The sequence below is a fragment of the Macadamia integrifolia genome, chromosome 7, assembly GCF_013358625.1.
Source record: "Macadamia integrifolia cultivar HAES 741 chromosome 7, SCU_Mint_v3, whole genome shotgun sequence".
Taxonomy (NCBI): Eukaryota; Viridiplantae; Streptophyta; class Magnoliopsida; order Proteales; family Proteaceae; genus Macadamia; species Macadamia integrifolia.
The window spans coordinates 27,714,858-27,727,717 of record NC_056563.1 but is presented as its reverse complement, the minus strand read 5'-3'; the positions used below and the strand labels follow the sequence as shown (position 1 = coordinate 27,727,717).

Below are 12,860 nucleotides of genomic sequence, written 5' to 3'. Positions count from 1 at the left end.
AAAAAAAAAAGCACCAAAGGGAACTCAGAGCACAAGAATTAAACACAGTTTTTCAGACTATGTTAACTCAACTTTCGATTGCCACTTGTTCTACTCTTGATCCAGGTAATAAAAAGATTACATAGGTGAAAACATATTTATCTTTCATATTATGATCAGATACCTACAAAGAAGTGTAATAGAATAAGCTAAAAAAGGTTCGTATGAATTGGTGTATGTTCACTACAAGTCTACAACCCAAGGCGTAGAGTGAGAAGACAACTAAGGAAAAGTAATGTTCCATTAGCTTTGGAAAATCATTTAGATGAATGGGTGGAAAATCCGGAGTCTCAATAACATGGGGTAAATGTATGAAAATTTCATTTCTCATTCCTTTTATGTGCAACTTAAATCATTTGAAAATTTTAGGAATTTCTAATTCATTGCACGGATAGCGAGGAGTTGAGCTTGACGTTGATAATGATGAAGATGATTCTTGGATGCAATTGGGGGTGAAGTTGATGTTCCTTCAGCCTCAAGTGGAGAAGAAGATTATATGCTTCCTACTAAAGTATTAACTTTCATTACTTGGCTTGATGAGACCATTTTAAGTTTTAGTACTTTGTTTCATATATTTTGAATTTTTTTATGAGGTTCACTCCTAGGATGGATGACAATTTTGGGAAGAGAGTAAACTCTAAACTTAGTTGGGACCTTTAAGTGCAATCCTTTTGGATGGATGGTATTTGAGCTGGTTTTCTAACGTGAAAGTAGCAAGTACTCTGTTCACCAAGTATGGCCTATTTGCTTTTGGAATTCGGATTGGTCAAGTGTAGGAATATCAGATCAACAGGTTTTTACTTTTAACTTGCAAGGGGCAGGAAATTCTGTTTAAGAGTGATATGTCTCCTTTTGCTTCTGAATGGGTATATATAAATCATTACATTGGCAGGTTTCTTAACATACAAGAGGCAAGTTATGCAATACCCCATCATCCAGAATCAACCCAGGAAGATCTTCATCTTCAGCTAAAGATCTGATCTAAATAGCAAGTAGGTACAAATTTTGACAGGCAACTTTCCTCTTACAAATAGGATCTACTGTAATTGATGTTTCTTCTCAGATAAGAGAACAATAAAAAGATGGGTCTCGGTGACAAAAAAACAAATAGAAATCAATACGAGAATAAGAAATCTCTAATAATTGATTCAAGCGTGAAATTTCCTTTATACAGAGATTTGCAGCAAACATTATACGTAAAGAAACTTAGAGAAAGAACACTTACATAGTAGTAGAACACAAATTCACTCGAAAGTAGTAGGCAAACTGATATCGTGATTACAAACCGATCACTCAAATCACTCAAAACAAAGTACATATCACTCAAAACACTCAAAACAGAAATGAAAAATTGAACAAGATTTACTGATGCTCTCCTCCTTATTTGTAAGAGGAAAGTTGCTTTTCAAAATCTGTATCTACTTGCTATTTAGATCAGATCTTTAGCCGAAGATGAAGATCTTCCTGGGATGTATTAATATAATATATATATATATATATATATAAACAGCAACAGAAATCGATACAGGAATTTAAAGCTAAACGTATGAAAGAACAAATGAAAATCAATACAGGAATTTGAAATTAAATTGTGCAATTTCCTTTTACCGGGTTACAATGAACATACTAAAAACTTAAAAGCCTTAGGGAAAAAACACTTCCATAATCTCAGAACACAATACTTGAAGTAGAAATAGCCAAACACTCACAAACTCTAACACTCGAAAGAGGACTCTCTTAAAAAACTCTTACAAACACTCAACAAACAGTTGTTCTGTTTCAGGTATTTTGGGTATTATCCAATTTGCCACACATTTTTCTAAATTTCTAAATATAATTTCTTCAGAGTTATGAACTAAACTAGTTGTTCTTCTAGTGGCCTAGTGCTTGCTTTAGAATAGGACGAAGATCTTCTAGAGCTAGATCTGAAAAACGAAGCCATGTCGCGAGTCAATAGAGGGTTTAGGTTAATATAGCCTTCTGTCAATACTTGAAATGCCAGACAAAAGCCTTTCCTGGCTACAAGGCAAAGTACAACTTGGGTGAAGGTCTATACGAGTATACGACAAGGAAAACCGAACAGTGGAAGTTCTCTATGACTTTGCTAACTTGGCTCTGGTACCAAAACTAGCCCAGGACTAAACTAGCAAAAGAATAGCAAGTGGAGACACTAAGTAGCAAGCAGAGCTATTTTTTGTAGAATTCTTTTCTTTTGAAACTTAAGATCTTCTAAAAATAGAGATTCTTCTTTTATAATAGACAAAAAAGTAAGAATGATCTTGCAATTGAAAAAAGAGAATCCAAGATTTATATATATATATATCTATTAAATTGCCTAAACGAGCAATTTGTCTCTCATATAAATCAACAGCATACATTAAACTAGAAGTTTAAGATACTTACATATATATTGAAAGGATGTCTTGACAGTAAGCAGCACGATACAGATTACACCAAATACTCCAGAAACAACTTCAGAAACACACACAACTATAGGATAACTAAAATTTTTACAATCCTGAAGATCGCTAAAATTTTTCCACACATCCTACAGAAGAGAAGCCTCCTTATAGGCTGAAGCAGACTTCAAAGTGGCTTTAAATTTTACGAAAGGTTCCTTGATGGGCCTAGATTGAGTTGGCATCGTCCGGAGGAACTTCCTTTCGAAAGACAGGATATCTATCCGATTAGATTTCCTTTTAAAAATTCGTTTGCTTTTCTTCAAAGGCAAGCTACTCAACCTGATAAGGTCTTGTCGGATAGCAATAATAGAAACTAAGAAGCTTCTTGGCAAGGCTGAGTAAAGTCCAGTTGTTCGGCTAAGATTTAACCGTCCGAAAAGTAAATTCCCTGGCATTCCACGTGGTAGGACCACTGTTTTCCAGAGGAATCAATGGATGGGTGAATTATTATGCTGTCCACCTGTGGCACCCACTATAATGCGCTTATAATGTTGCGTGACGCATGTCAAGACGTCAGTCTGACTCAGATGGCACTAGGTGTGGAACCTTGACACCTGGCAACAAATGGAAATGCTTGTCCATCTAACAAGGCACTGGGTCATGGTGCAGTGAGACCTCTTTCCCTCCCCCCCCCCCTTTTTTTTTATAATATTTATTCAGGTCATTGGGCTTCTTGGAAACTATCTTCTTGTTCTTCCTTCAAGTCGACTGTGGGAACGGAAGATGATGATGAAGAAGTCGCAGGGTCTGGTTCTGGTTTGAATCCAAGAGCAGCAAGGATACGTTCTTGAATTTGTTCTGCAGACATCAATGGGTACTTCTTTGCCGTTGCAATCATTTCCGCTAAAGGTGACTGAGCCTCCTGAGGAGATAAGGAGGATTCTTTAGCAAGAAGAACATCTTCACATATGCCTCTTTTAGACACAAACTTGGAGCCGATTAATAGTGAAATGTCGAATTTATCCCACCATTTGACAGAAAGATGGCGTTCTAAAGTAGGGACATAATTCCATTCTTCAAACTCGTCTGAGGACAGTACATATTTCAATTTCATAATCCAGGGAACTTCATATAGGATGTAGAATTGCACATAAAGTGTCCTTGGATCCAATGGCTTATTAAAGTCTTGAAATTTGCGCACTGATTGACGAGGCTCGAAAGGGAGAAATTCATGGCCAGGAGGTAACCAATTGAAGAACCATCAGGGAGAAACCAATTTGGCACACCTAATAAGGTGCGTTGAAGATTAAATTTGATAAACTCAGAGTGGGTGTCATGTCATTCTAACATAAGAAGACCGTGTCCCAAGCTTTTATATAATCATCATAATCATATGACCTCAATTTTAGGCCAGAGATATCCTGAAACTGCCGCTGGAATGAAGAGGTTGGTCCCCATTTGCGGAAGGATATGACATTAAATATTTGGAGCTTGGAATAAGCTCTCACTGAGGCACTGCGATAGGAATGCTAAATATAAGCAAACTTTGTTTCAGTAAGAATCCTTTTATAGAACAGTCTAGTTTTATCACCATAAGAAAGATGGAGATGGTCACGGAGATAGATGGTGGCAAGCTCGGAAGGGGTCCGGAGAAGATGAATGTTTTCAATGGTGATAATGCTAAACACATTCGTTTCTATAAACGGGGAATTGTTTGCAGCCTTAATTAAGGTTGCTAGAGATTGAGAGGAGATGGGAGATGGAAAGGTGTGAAGTTGATGGGAGGCAGATGCAGAGGCAACAATTTTATTTGGAGAAGTAGGAACAATCGCCTTGTTTTTAGGTTTTGGAGCCCTATAAAAATTCACGGGTCAGAAAATCAGGCAAACTATTAGTATCTCCTTTAATAAATTCGATATCAAAATCAAAACGGAGAGAAGCGATTGCCATCTAGCAAAGATTTGCTTGGATGCTAGATTTTTGACGTCCTTCTCAAGAACATCCTTGGCCGCTTTGCAGTCTACCCTGACAAGAAACTTCTGATTCAAGAGATCACTTTCAAATTTAGTAATGCATAAGACAAGTGAAAGAATCTCCTTTTTAATTGTAGAATATTTCTGCTGAGCAGAATTCCAGGTACTAAAAGCAAATCGAACTAAAACTTCTTTTGGAAGAATAGGACATTTTTGTTTTAGAATACCACCATACCCGAATTCAGATGCATCGCTACAATTTTGAAACAATTGGGCCTTGCTAAATTTAAACAAGGAAGCTCTTTTGCTTTGAGCTTAATTTTGCAGACAGCATTGGTGTGAACCGTTGTCCATGATTCAAGCTAAGATTTAAGCCTGTTAAACAAAGGCTTGGCATCTTTTATTAAATCTCTATAAAATTCGGCAATGTAATTTAGACTGCCAAGAAATCTTTGCAACTGAGTTTTATCAATTATTTCATCAGGAAATTTGACAGCAAGCTAAATAGCTCGTTCAATTGGGAGAATAAAGCCGAAGAAAATATAGTGCCCAAGAAAACAAATTTTAGTTTGGAACAATTTTATCTTTTTAGCTGAAACAGCTAGTCCTGCCTTCATAATGACAGAGAGAAAAATATTTAAATGTTTCCAATGTTGGGAAATATCCTGGGAAAATATAAGGACATCATCAATATATACAATTATAAACTATGAGTATGGATTGAAGATTTGATTCATTATGTTTTGGAATTCAGATGGAGCATTTTTAAGACCGAAAGACATTACATTCCATTTGTATTGACCAAAAGGCTGTTTTATACCTATCCCTTTCTGCTATCTGAATTTATCAATTACCAGATTTCATATCAAATTTAGAATATACACTTGAAGCGTATAATCTGTTCAGAAGATCCTTCTTATTAGGGATAGGCTATTGAATCCATTTAAGTACCTTGTAAAGGGGCTTGTAATTGATTCCAAGTTTTTGAGCGCCACGTTCAATTTCAGCATTGTTTTCAACATCGAACATTGTACAACTCCAGGGAGATTTGCTAGGTCTAATTAAACCTTTCGCCAGAAGTTCAGAGATTTCTTTCTGGCAAATTTCCCTAAGCCGAGTTGGCATTTGAGCCACTCGCGCTTCAGTGGGAATCTTCGATTTATGGAATCCTTCCTCATAAGGAAGAGTGACAATGTGAGATTGTCAGGACCAAAAGGCATTTGGTATTTCAGCACAAACTTCCTTTCCAAGTCGAGTTTGGAATTCTTGGACTTGAGCTTGAAAAATCAGGTCTTCTATTTTTTGCTGAATACTCCTTTGTTGAATCTCAAAAGATAAAGAGCAAATAAAGTTTTTTTTGGACTGAATTTGAGTCCGTATTTCATTTACTGTATGAACCTTGGGAGATTCGAGAAAATGAAAAGTTATAGGATGATTGTTAATCATCAAATATATCCCCTTCTCATTAATTTGAAGAGGATAAAGCTGTGATATAAATGGGGTGCCTAATAGGACAATTGAGCAAGTCCTTTCACAATAATGAAAGAGGTTTTAAGGCAATGTCCATTATTACAGATGGATGCAGAAGACAGTTTATACTCGATATGCATTTTGTACGCATTTGCACTAACCAACTTTTGAGTATTTTTTTCAAAGTATTTAGAAGGTGCAAGTTTATGTAGGAGGGTGCCTAGACAACTAGGTTTCCTACAAGGGTTACTCAACTAGAACAAGATAAGCTCAATAGGACTTGGATTGGGTTGGGTTCAATGGGGCTCAACAAAAATACAGATTTAACATGCAAAAATAATGGACTAATTAACAGAGCAGCAATGATCAATAATAATCTAAGCACAAAAACACAAACTACTTAAGCATCAAATGAGGATATGGGGAAGGGAGCATAGCAGCATGTATATGTTACGTTTAGCACAAATCAACCAAGACACAAAACATGATAAGCAAACTAAACAATTTCCTAAAATCAGCCAACTAGTAAAAGCAAATCAGCAAGGGCTCTTTAAAGACAATAGGAAAAAAAAGAAGCTTGAAAACAGCAGGACAGTTTCAGATTTCAATGGAGGGGATGGGAAGGTAACAAAGGAATCAATGGAGGTGGAATGGGGAAGGGAATGACTTACCTTATTGCTGTCCAGGTCTAAGGAGAAGAAAAGAAACCAAAGTCTTCCAAAAACATAGAGGTGCGATCCACTTTGGTTGATGATGAAAGTACAGCTTGTTGTTGAAGTGATCCTTAATGATTCTGATGAAGCTTGTATGAGTCGATGGAGTCTTCAGCAGTTTGCAAACAGTAAATACAGCAAGGGAGAAACAACCGAGAGAAATAGAGGAGAGAAAAACAAGAAGAGAGAGAGAGAGCAGCGAGAAAAAAAGAGAATAACGAGAGAGAGAGAGAGAGAGAGAGAGAGAGAGAGAGAGAGAGAGAGAGAGAGAGGAGAGAGGAGAGAGGAGAGAGAAGAGAGAAACGAGATGGAGGGAGAGGGAAAATCATGGGGATTGGGGATGCTCTTTGGCTGCTTCAATAATTTTCATTAACTAAAAAAAAAAACTGATGGCCAACGGCCTTACAAATATAATGGAAAATACTACAAAAAAAAAAAAGAGTTACTTTAGGAACACAATTTCTGAAATAAGGAAACTACCTAATAGGCCAATAAGATAAATATCTAGTCTCTTATTTAATCAGAACAACTAAATAACAAGATTCTGAAAAGCAAAACTACTAAAGTGAAAAAAATCTGGTGGGGCCACAAATATTGGCCGATTGGGAGGAGAGTCGTGTCCAATGCTGGGAAGGCTGGAACGATCCTCTCTCCTTCCTTCTTCTTTTTTCCTTCTTCTTTCCTCTAATTTCCTTCTGTGAGACCTTCTTCCAGCCAAATAGAGTGCAAACGTGGCTGGGTCTTGCGCTTACGCCACTGGTACACGTGGATGTACCCATCACAAGTCCTTTATTAATATAGTTCATATTTGCGCCTGAATCTATTAAGGTGATGGTTTTGAGGCTAAATTCTCGATTGATGACAATTTCGATTTGAATATGCCATCAGTGAGATTGGACCTATTGAATAGTCAGTAACTGAGCTTCCTGAGCTTCTTGAGGAACTGTTTCATCTTCTTGAGAGGTTAGAAGGTTTTGGAAAGAAGCTTTTTCCTCAGAATCCTGTGCTACTGACTGTTGTTCATTATATAATTCGAGAGTCTGAATTCTTTGCTTAAGACTCTTAACTTCAGTTTTAACTTCCTTAAGGTCTATTCTCAATTCCTGGATAGTAGGTTCCCGAGGTTTAGAAGAATTCTTAACCTGGTTAATGATAATTTTAAAACTATAATCTCCTACAGAAGATGGATATATTCACTCAAGAGTTGAGCTTTAGCCGAGGGATCGGTGATCTGATCAATGGCTTTTAAAAGAAATGAATCTTTGGTTGAGAACCATGAGACCATTTTCCCTTAACATGCCTGATAAGGATCACAACTACATTAAGGAGTCTAAACTTTAGACTCGGAAGAATCACTGTCAAAGCCTACTTGAGCAATTTCATTATCATAGTCAGATTCTATTTCAGACTCTGGCTCATGCTCAGAGGAGCTCTATGTTAAATAATAACAAAAAACAAATAAATTATTATTAGGGAAAGTATATAAGTGAAAGGGATAAAGTTTAGTTGAAACCTTTATGTGGAAAGGGATCCTTAAAGAAATATTTGTATGTATGTATAGGTAGCATTTCCCTTGGGTGAGTGGACACTTGTTAGAATTTTTGAGTGAGCGGATTGATGGGTAAGTGGAATTTCACATGATTCACCTATTATTTATACATATGTTTTCTTATGATATTTTATACATGGAGTTCTTTTAAAAGAATTTGAGTAATGCTATGATTATATGGAATGCTTAATGAATGTATTTATGATACTATGAATGATTTTATGCATGGTTTATGTGAATGAAAAGTTAAGAAAAGATGGTTTATGTTTGAATTTGAGAATGGTACATGGACAGGCTTAAGGAATAATGGAATGGTAACAAATGAAATGATGGATGACTGTGCGACATGACTGAAACCCTTTCCAACAGGGGTGAGGTGTTGGATGAGGCATATGTATATGTTTATGTTTCTCGCTTAGTCGTGGATGCTCTGCCTAGCCAACGGAATGGCCCATCTGGGACGGGATGAGATATGATGTGCCACCTAGCCCGTGGTTTCTCATGCGTACCACCACCTAACCTGTGGTTTCGCATGTATGCCACCTAGCCCGTGGCTATGACGATGAACTGTGACTGTTTGATACATGAGATGTCTCACATTTATGATTGCATTTGGCAGAGACTTCATAGTTTTAAAATTTAAACTGATGGCTTATGATTATATTTCAGAATGTGTATGGAAATGTTTAAGAAAAAAAAGGCTATGCCAAGAAATGAGAAAGTGAGAGTAAAGTCAATAATCTACCCGGTGAGGTGATATGCTATTTATCTTTATAGTGTTTTATGAATATTTGGACTTATCATGTTTTATATTATGAAAAGATTATACATATATTTGAAAAGTTTATGGATAATTGTATTTTTGTATTATATGTGGTTGTGTCATGTTCTGTCTTACTAGGCTGTATAGATGATTCTATTATTTATTTCCCATAAATCACTAGAGGTGTGACCCGTCTCAGAATGAGAGCCAGTTGCGGAGGAGTTGCTTACTTTTTGGGACTATGATGGAGATGTATATATTTTTTTAGAATTTAAGTTTTGAATTATAAATAATAGATGTAAATACAATAATAAATTATGTTGTAGTCGTGGTAACAAAGTCAATGAGTTATTGGTTAAAGATTTAGTAGTTATTTTGGATCACTGCCACAGGCAGCTCAGACTTGTTACCTGAGTCTGGGGCATTACAAGTTATGATAAAATATTCACAAAATGAGTCATTCAATTACATATGGTTGAATACTAAATTATAATTAAAATTACGAAAAAAAAACCTGACTCGCCCTGGCCATGTTTGAATTGCCTGAGTCACCAGGTTTTGAGGAGGGGTGAGTGAAAACAATGGTTAGAACAAATGACTCAAGAAACAAACTGCTGTTTGAGATACTCATGTAACAAGCTGAATAAATGGTAACCTGAATCCTAAATAAGGGATATATGGCAACCTGAATCCTGCATAAGGGATTCTTTCAGAGAGGAGTGATGGATTAAACTTTTGAAAAATGAGCCAGACCCGTACAGTTACTCCACCCTATTCATCTCATTGCCTTATCCAGGTAACATAGGTTTGTAAAATTGTTGAGACTGGTAAAAGGATGGGATCTTGTTTGAGACTAATACAAGGTCGACCTATACAAAATATAATTTGATTGAAGAAACTAGTGTGTCACATCTAGTGGAAAATCCTCATCAGAAGTCCCGGCCTATATGCAGTTTCCATGCTGCACCATTGAGTTCATTTCCTATTTCATCTATTTCATTGGTGCTCACATGCATTTCACATTCCACCACTATAACTATCATCACCTCTTCATCAAGATTTGTTGTAAGCAGCTTACATCCATTAGTTCTGGAAACAAAATCTAGGTTATGGATAATTTGACTGAAGTCCAAAGCTGTGAATAAGGATGAAATGGTTGCTCCAGTAGATATGTGCTAACTTTGACTTGGAAACCCTTACTGGGTTATTGGTTGGGTTGGGTTGGGTTCTCTATGGTATGTCAGATTAAATTTAGGATATTGCCAGCCCATGGATTCTATTAGGGGGTTTTGGTTGTCAATTGCATATATGTAGTAGTCAACTCTATATCCTGCTTCACAGCCACAGGAACCTATACTAAACCCCCCATTGGCAGGTCGGGTGGAATTGAGATTGGCCTGTGTCAGGGTCAATAGTGATGGGTTAGAGTTAACATAGGAACTAACTCATCCACATCTCTAGCTAGGCTGCTGCAGTAGCTCAGTTGGCTAGGCCATGTGGCTAACCCCACACAGTTGAAGGTTCAAGCCCTTCCTCTAGCGATTTGTTAATTGAAAAAACAAGCATGATGGTCACTGTCAGGAAAATGACGTGACTGTCCAATTGACAGTCAGAATTTTATTTGGTCTTTCCCCCCAAGCTAACTCCCCATTTTATTAGCTTCTAATGTGGTGCCATCCTGTGGGGAATGTTCGTTTCTGATGATGGCCATCATCAGACTAGCCTGGTCCTCTGTTAATTACTTTGTATGCCTCATTTTAAATTAGTTTCAACTTCTATGTACATCTAGATATGGACAACAATAAGAAGGTGTTAGAAATTGAGGATTTCAAATGCTGTTATCTCTAACCTAACACCCTAAGGATAAAAGTATAACTCTGTGAGTGCTTTGGTAACATAGCATGCATAAACCAGTCATCATGCTCAGACTCAGTTCAATAAAAATTTCAGTTGGTGCCTTGGTGCAACTCTTCGGAGATCGATAGTGAAGATAAACTGAAATGACAGATGTTTAAGCAACGCATATAGAAATTTGGAAAACGCCCCAAATGCGTCCCCCGGAACTTCAACTGGGTAATTTCCAATAAATTTCAATTCTCAATTTCACAATAGAGAAGGTAAAGAAAACCATATGCAGAATATTAAGTCGTCAGTTAAAAATGCAAACTCTAAACATTATGGGAATTTACAGAGAAATCTAATGAATAGGAGCTAGATAAATGAAGTAACCAGATTGTTTGTTCATCTTACATTTGCTTAAGTTTGTTAAAGAGAGAATATAATCTGGAAGGGAGAGTGGTACCCTGATCCTTGCGGTTGCATCCTGGCCAGACTGGAGAAGCAAAGCCACGTCTCGCCTCATCTGCTTCACTACTACCTCTCTTTTATTCCTCAGAAGCTTTATCCTTGCCGTCGCCAGTTTCGCCATTGTTTTGCTGGATTTTTTTTTTTAATATAAAGTTTTAACAAATTAGAACAGGGTACGTATCTAAAAAAGGAGAATGGAAACGAGGGCTCCCTCTCTCTCTCTCTCTCTCTCTCTGACATGATTCAAAAGAGTACGAATAGAAAGATGAGGTGAAGAGATCAGACACACCATTTGGAGGAGTTGAAGCCCCTGCGGAAAATGGAGACTCCGAACTTCATGACTACCTTGCAAGGGTCTACCACAGTTCTGGTCACCACAGTCATTGCAGATCCCACCAGAAGGAAGAGGAAGAGAAATCAGAGTGGCCAGAGCAGGTCCGACTGTCTCTAGTCTCTACTATCCATGGGATCCAAACGCAAAAAAGCGCAGCGGTGAAATGTGGGGCATGGTGATTGGGACAGGTCTCACAAAGCACACATCACCGAATCACCGACCGTTGGCCTTTTAGAATTCTTTAACATTTTGTTTTCTTTTGCGTTCTTTGGGCAAAAGAGCCGCTATTTACTGGCCAAAAGGAAACACCCGGGCGCTGATAGCGTGATACCGCTATCGCAGTCTACGCGGTCATCCTCTCCACGCTCGCACGAATCTATTTGCCAAACATTTTGTGTGTGTGTGTGTATTTTTTTCTTTCTTAAAGGGAGAGGGTTAGGTATGCCGTAGGTATATGGTAAGCAAGTGGACAACACCAATGGGACACATTGATAGGGTATCATTGAGGAAGGATATGACGATCATTGCAAAAAAGAGAAGAGAGAGAGATCTAATGGGTGCTAACATACAGTTTATTAGTGGCGCACCCAACCTTTTCTCTTTCTTTTATAAATTGAGGTAAAGCCCAATAGAAATCCACTGAAACTCTTCTCCCATTTAGGTGTGTGTGTGTATGTTATAGGCATGTCAATTCTAGGCCTGCATGGACAGGCATGACCGAGCCTAACCAATTATTGTCCTGACTTGACCAACTTAATAAACATGCCAAGCTCATTCCCAGGGCAAGGGTTTAGCCCGATGGTCATCCTATCGTCTCGACCATTTTATAAGTTATATATTGATTTTTTTTTTTTTATTAACAACTATTCAATGTAATTAAGTGTTGATTCTTTCTTAAATTATTGATGAATATATTGATATTTTTATATTTAAAATTATTCGATGTAATTAAATGTTGATTCTTTCTTAAATTATTGATGAGTGATAACTAAGAATCAAGACCAAAAAAAAAAAAAAAAGTAGGTTAATGATTCATCAGCCTGTTTAAGGCCCATTTAGTCTATTAGAAGCCCAACCAAAGCTTGAATAGCAACAGACCGTTTATATATCATAACCAGCCATATGCAAAGCCCAAGTACATAATCCCGCGGATGCTGTGTAAGGCAAACATATGATGAAGCCCAGCTAGGCTGATCAAATTCGACCAGTTGACACCCCTAAAGTCTAGACTGTATGATGCTAATATAAAGGAAAATTATATGATTACTCACTTTTGGATTTCCTCTACAAAACTATTGTTTTGAAGTTTC

General features: G+C 37.2%; 1 protein-coding gene across 2 annotated transcripts in view; it reads right to left on the bottom strand.

Moving 5' to 3' along the window:
* The window catches only part of LOC122084529 (IST1-like protein), a 14,157-nt gene extending 2,397 nt beyond the window's left edge, over positions 1–11,760 (bottom strand). The window contains exons 1-2 of one of the 2 annotated variants that reach the window (XM_042652833.1): positions 11,506–11,760; positions 11,212–11,344 (exon numbers count right to left, since the gene is read on the bottom strand). In XM_042652833.1, the coding sequence (XP_042508767.1) occupies positions 11,212–11,344; positions 11,506–11,600 (228 nt within the window). In that variant the 5' untranslated portion in view covers positions 11,601–11,760. Of the gene's footprint in view, positions 1–6,555; positions 6,801–11,211; positions 11,345–11,505 lie in introns of those variants that run through there. The other variant, XM_042652834.1, reaches the window with a different exon arrangement.
* Positions 11,761–12,860: the final 1,100 nt, after the last annotated feature.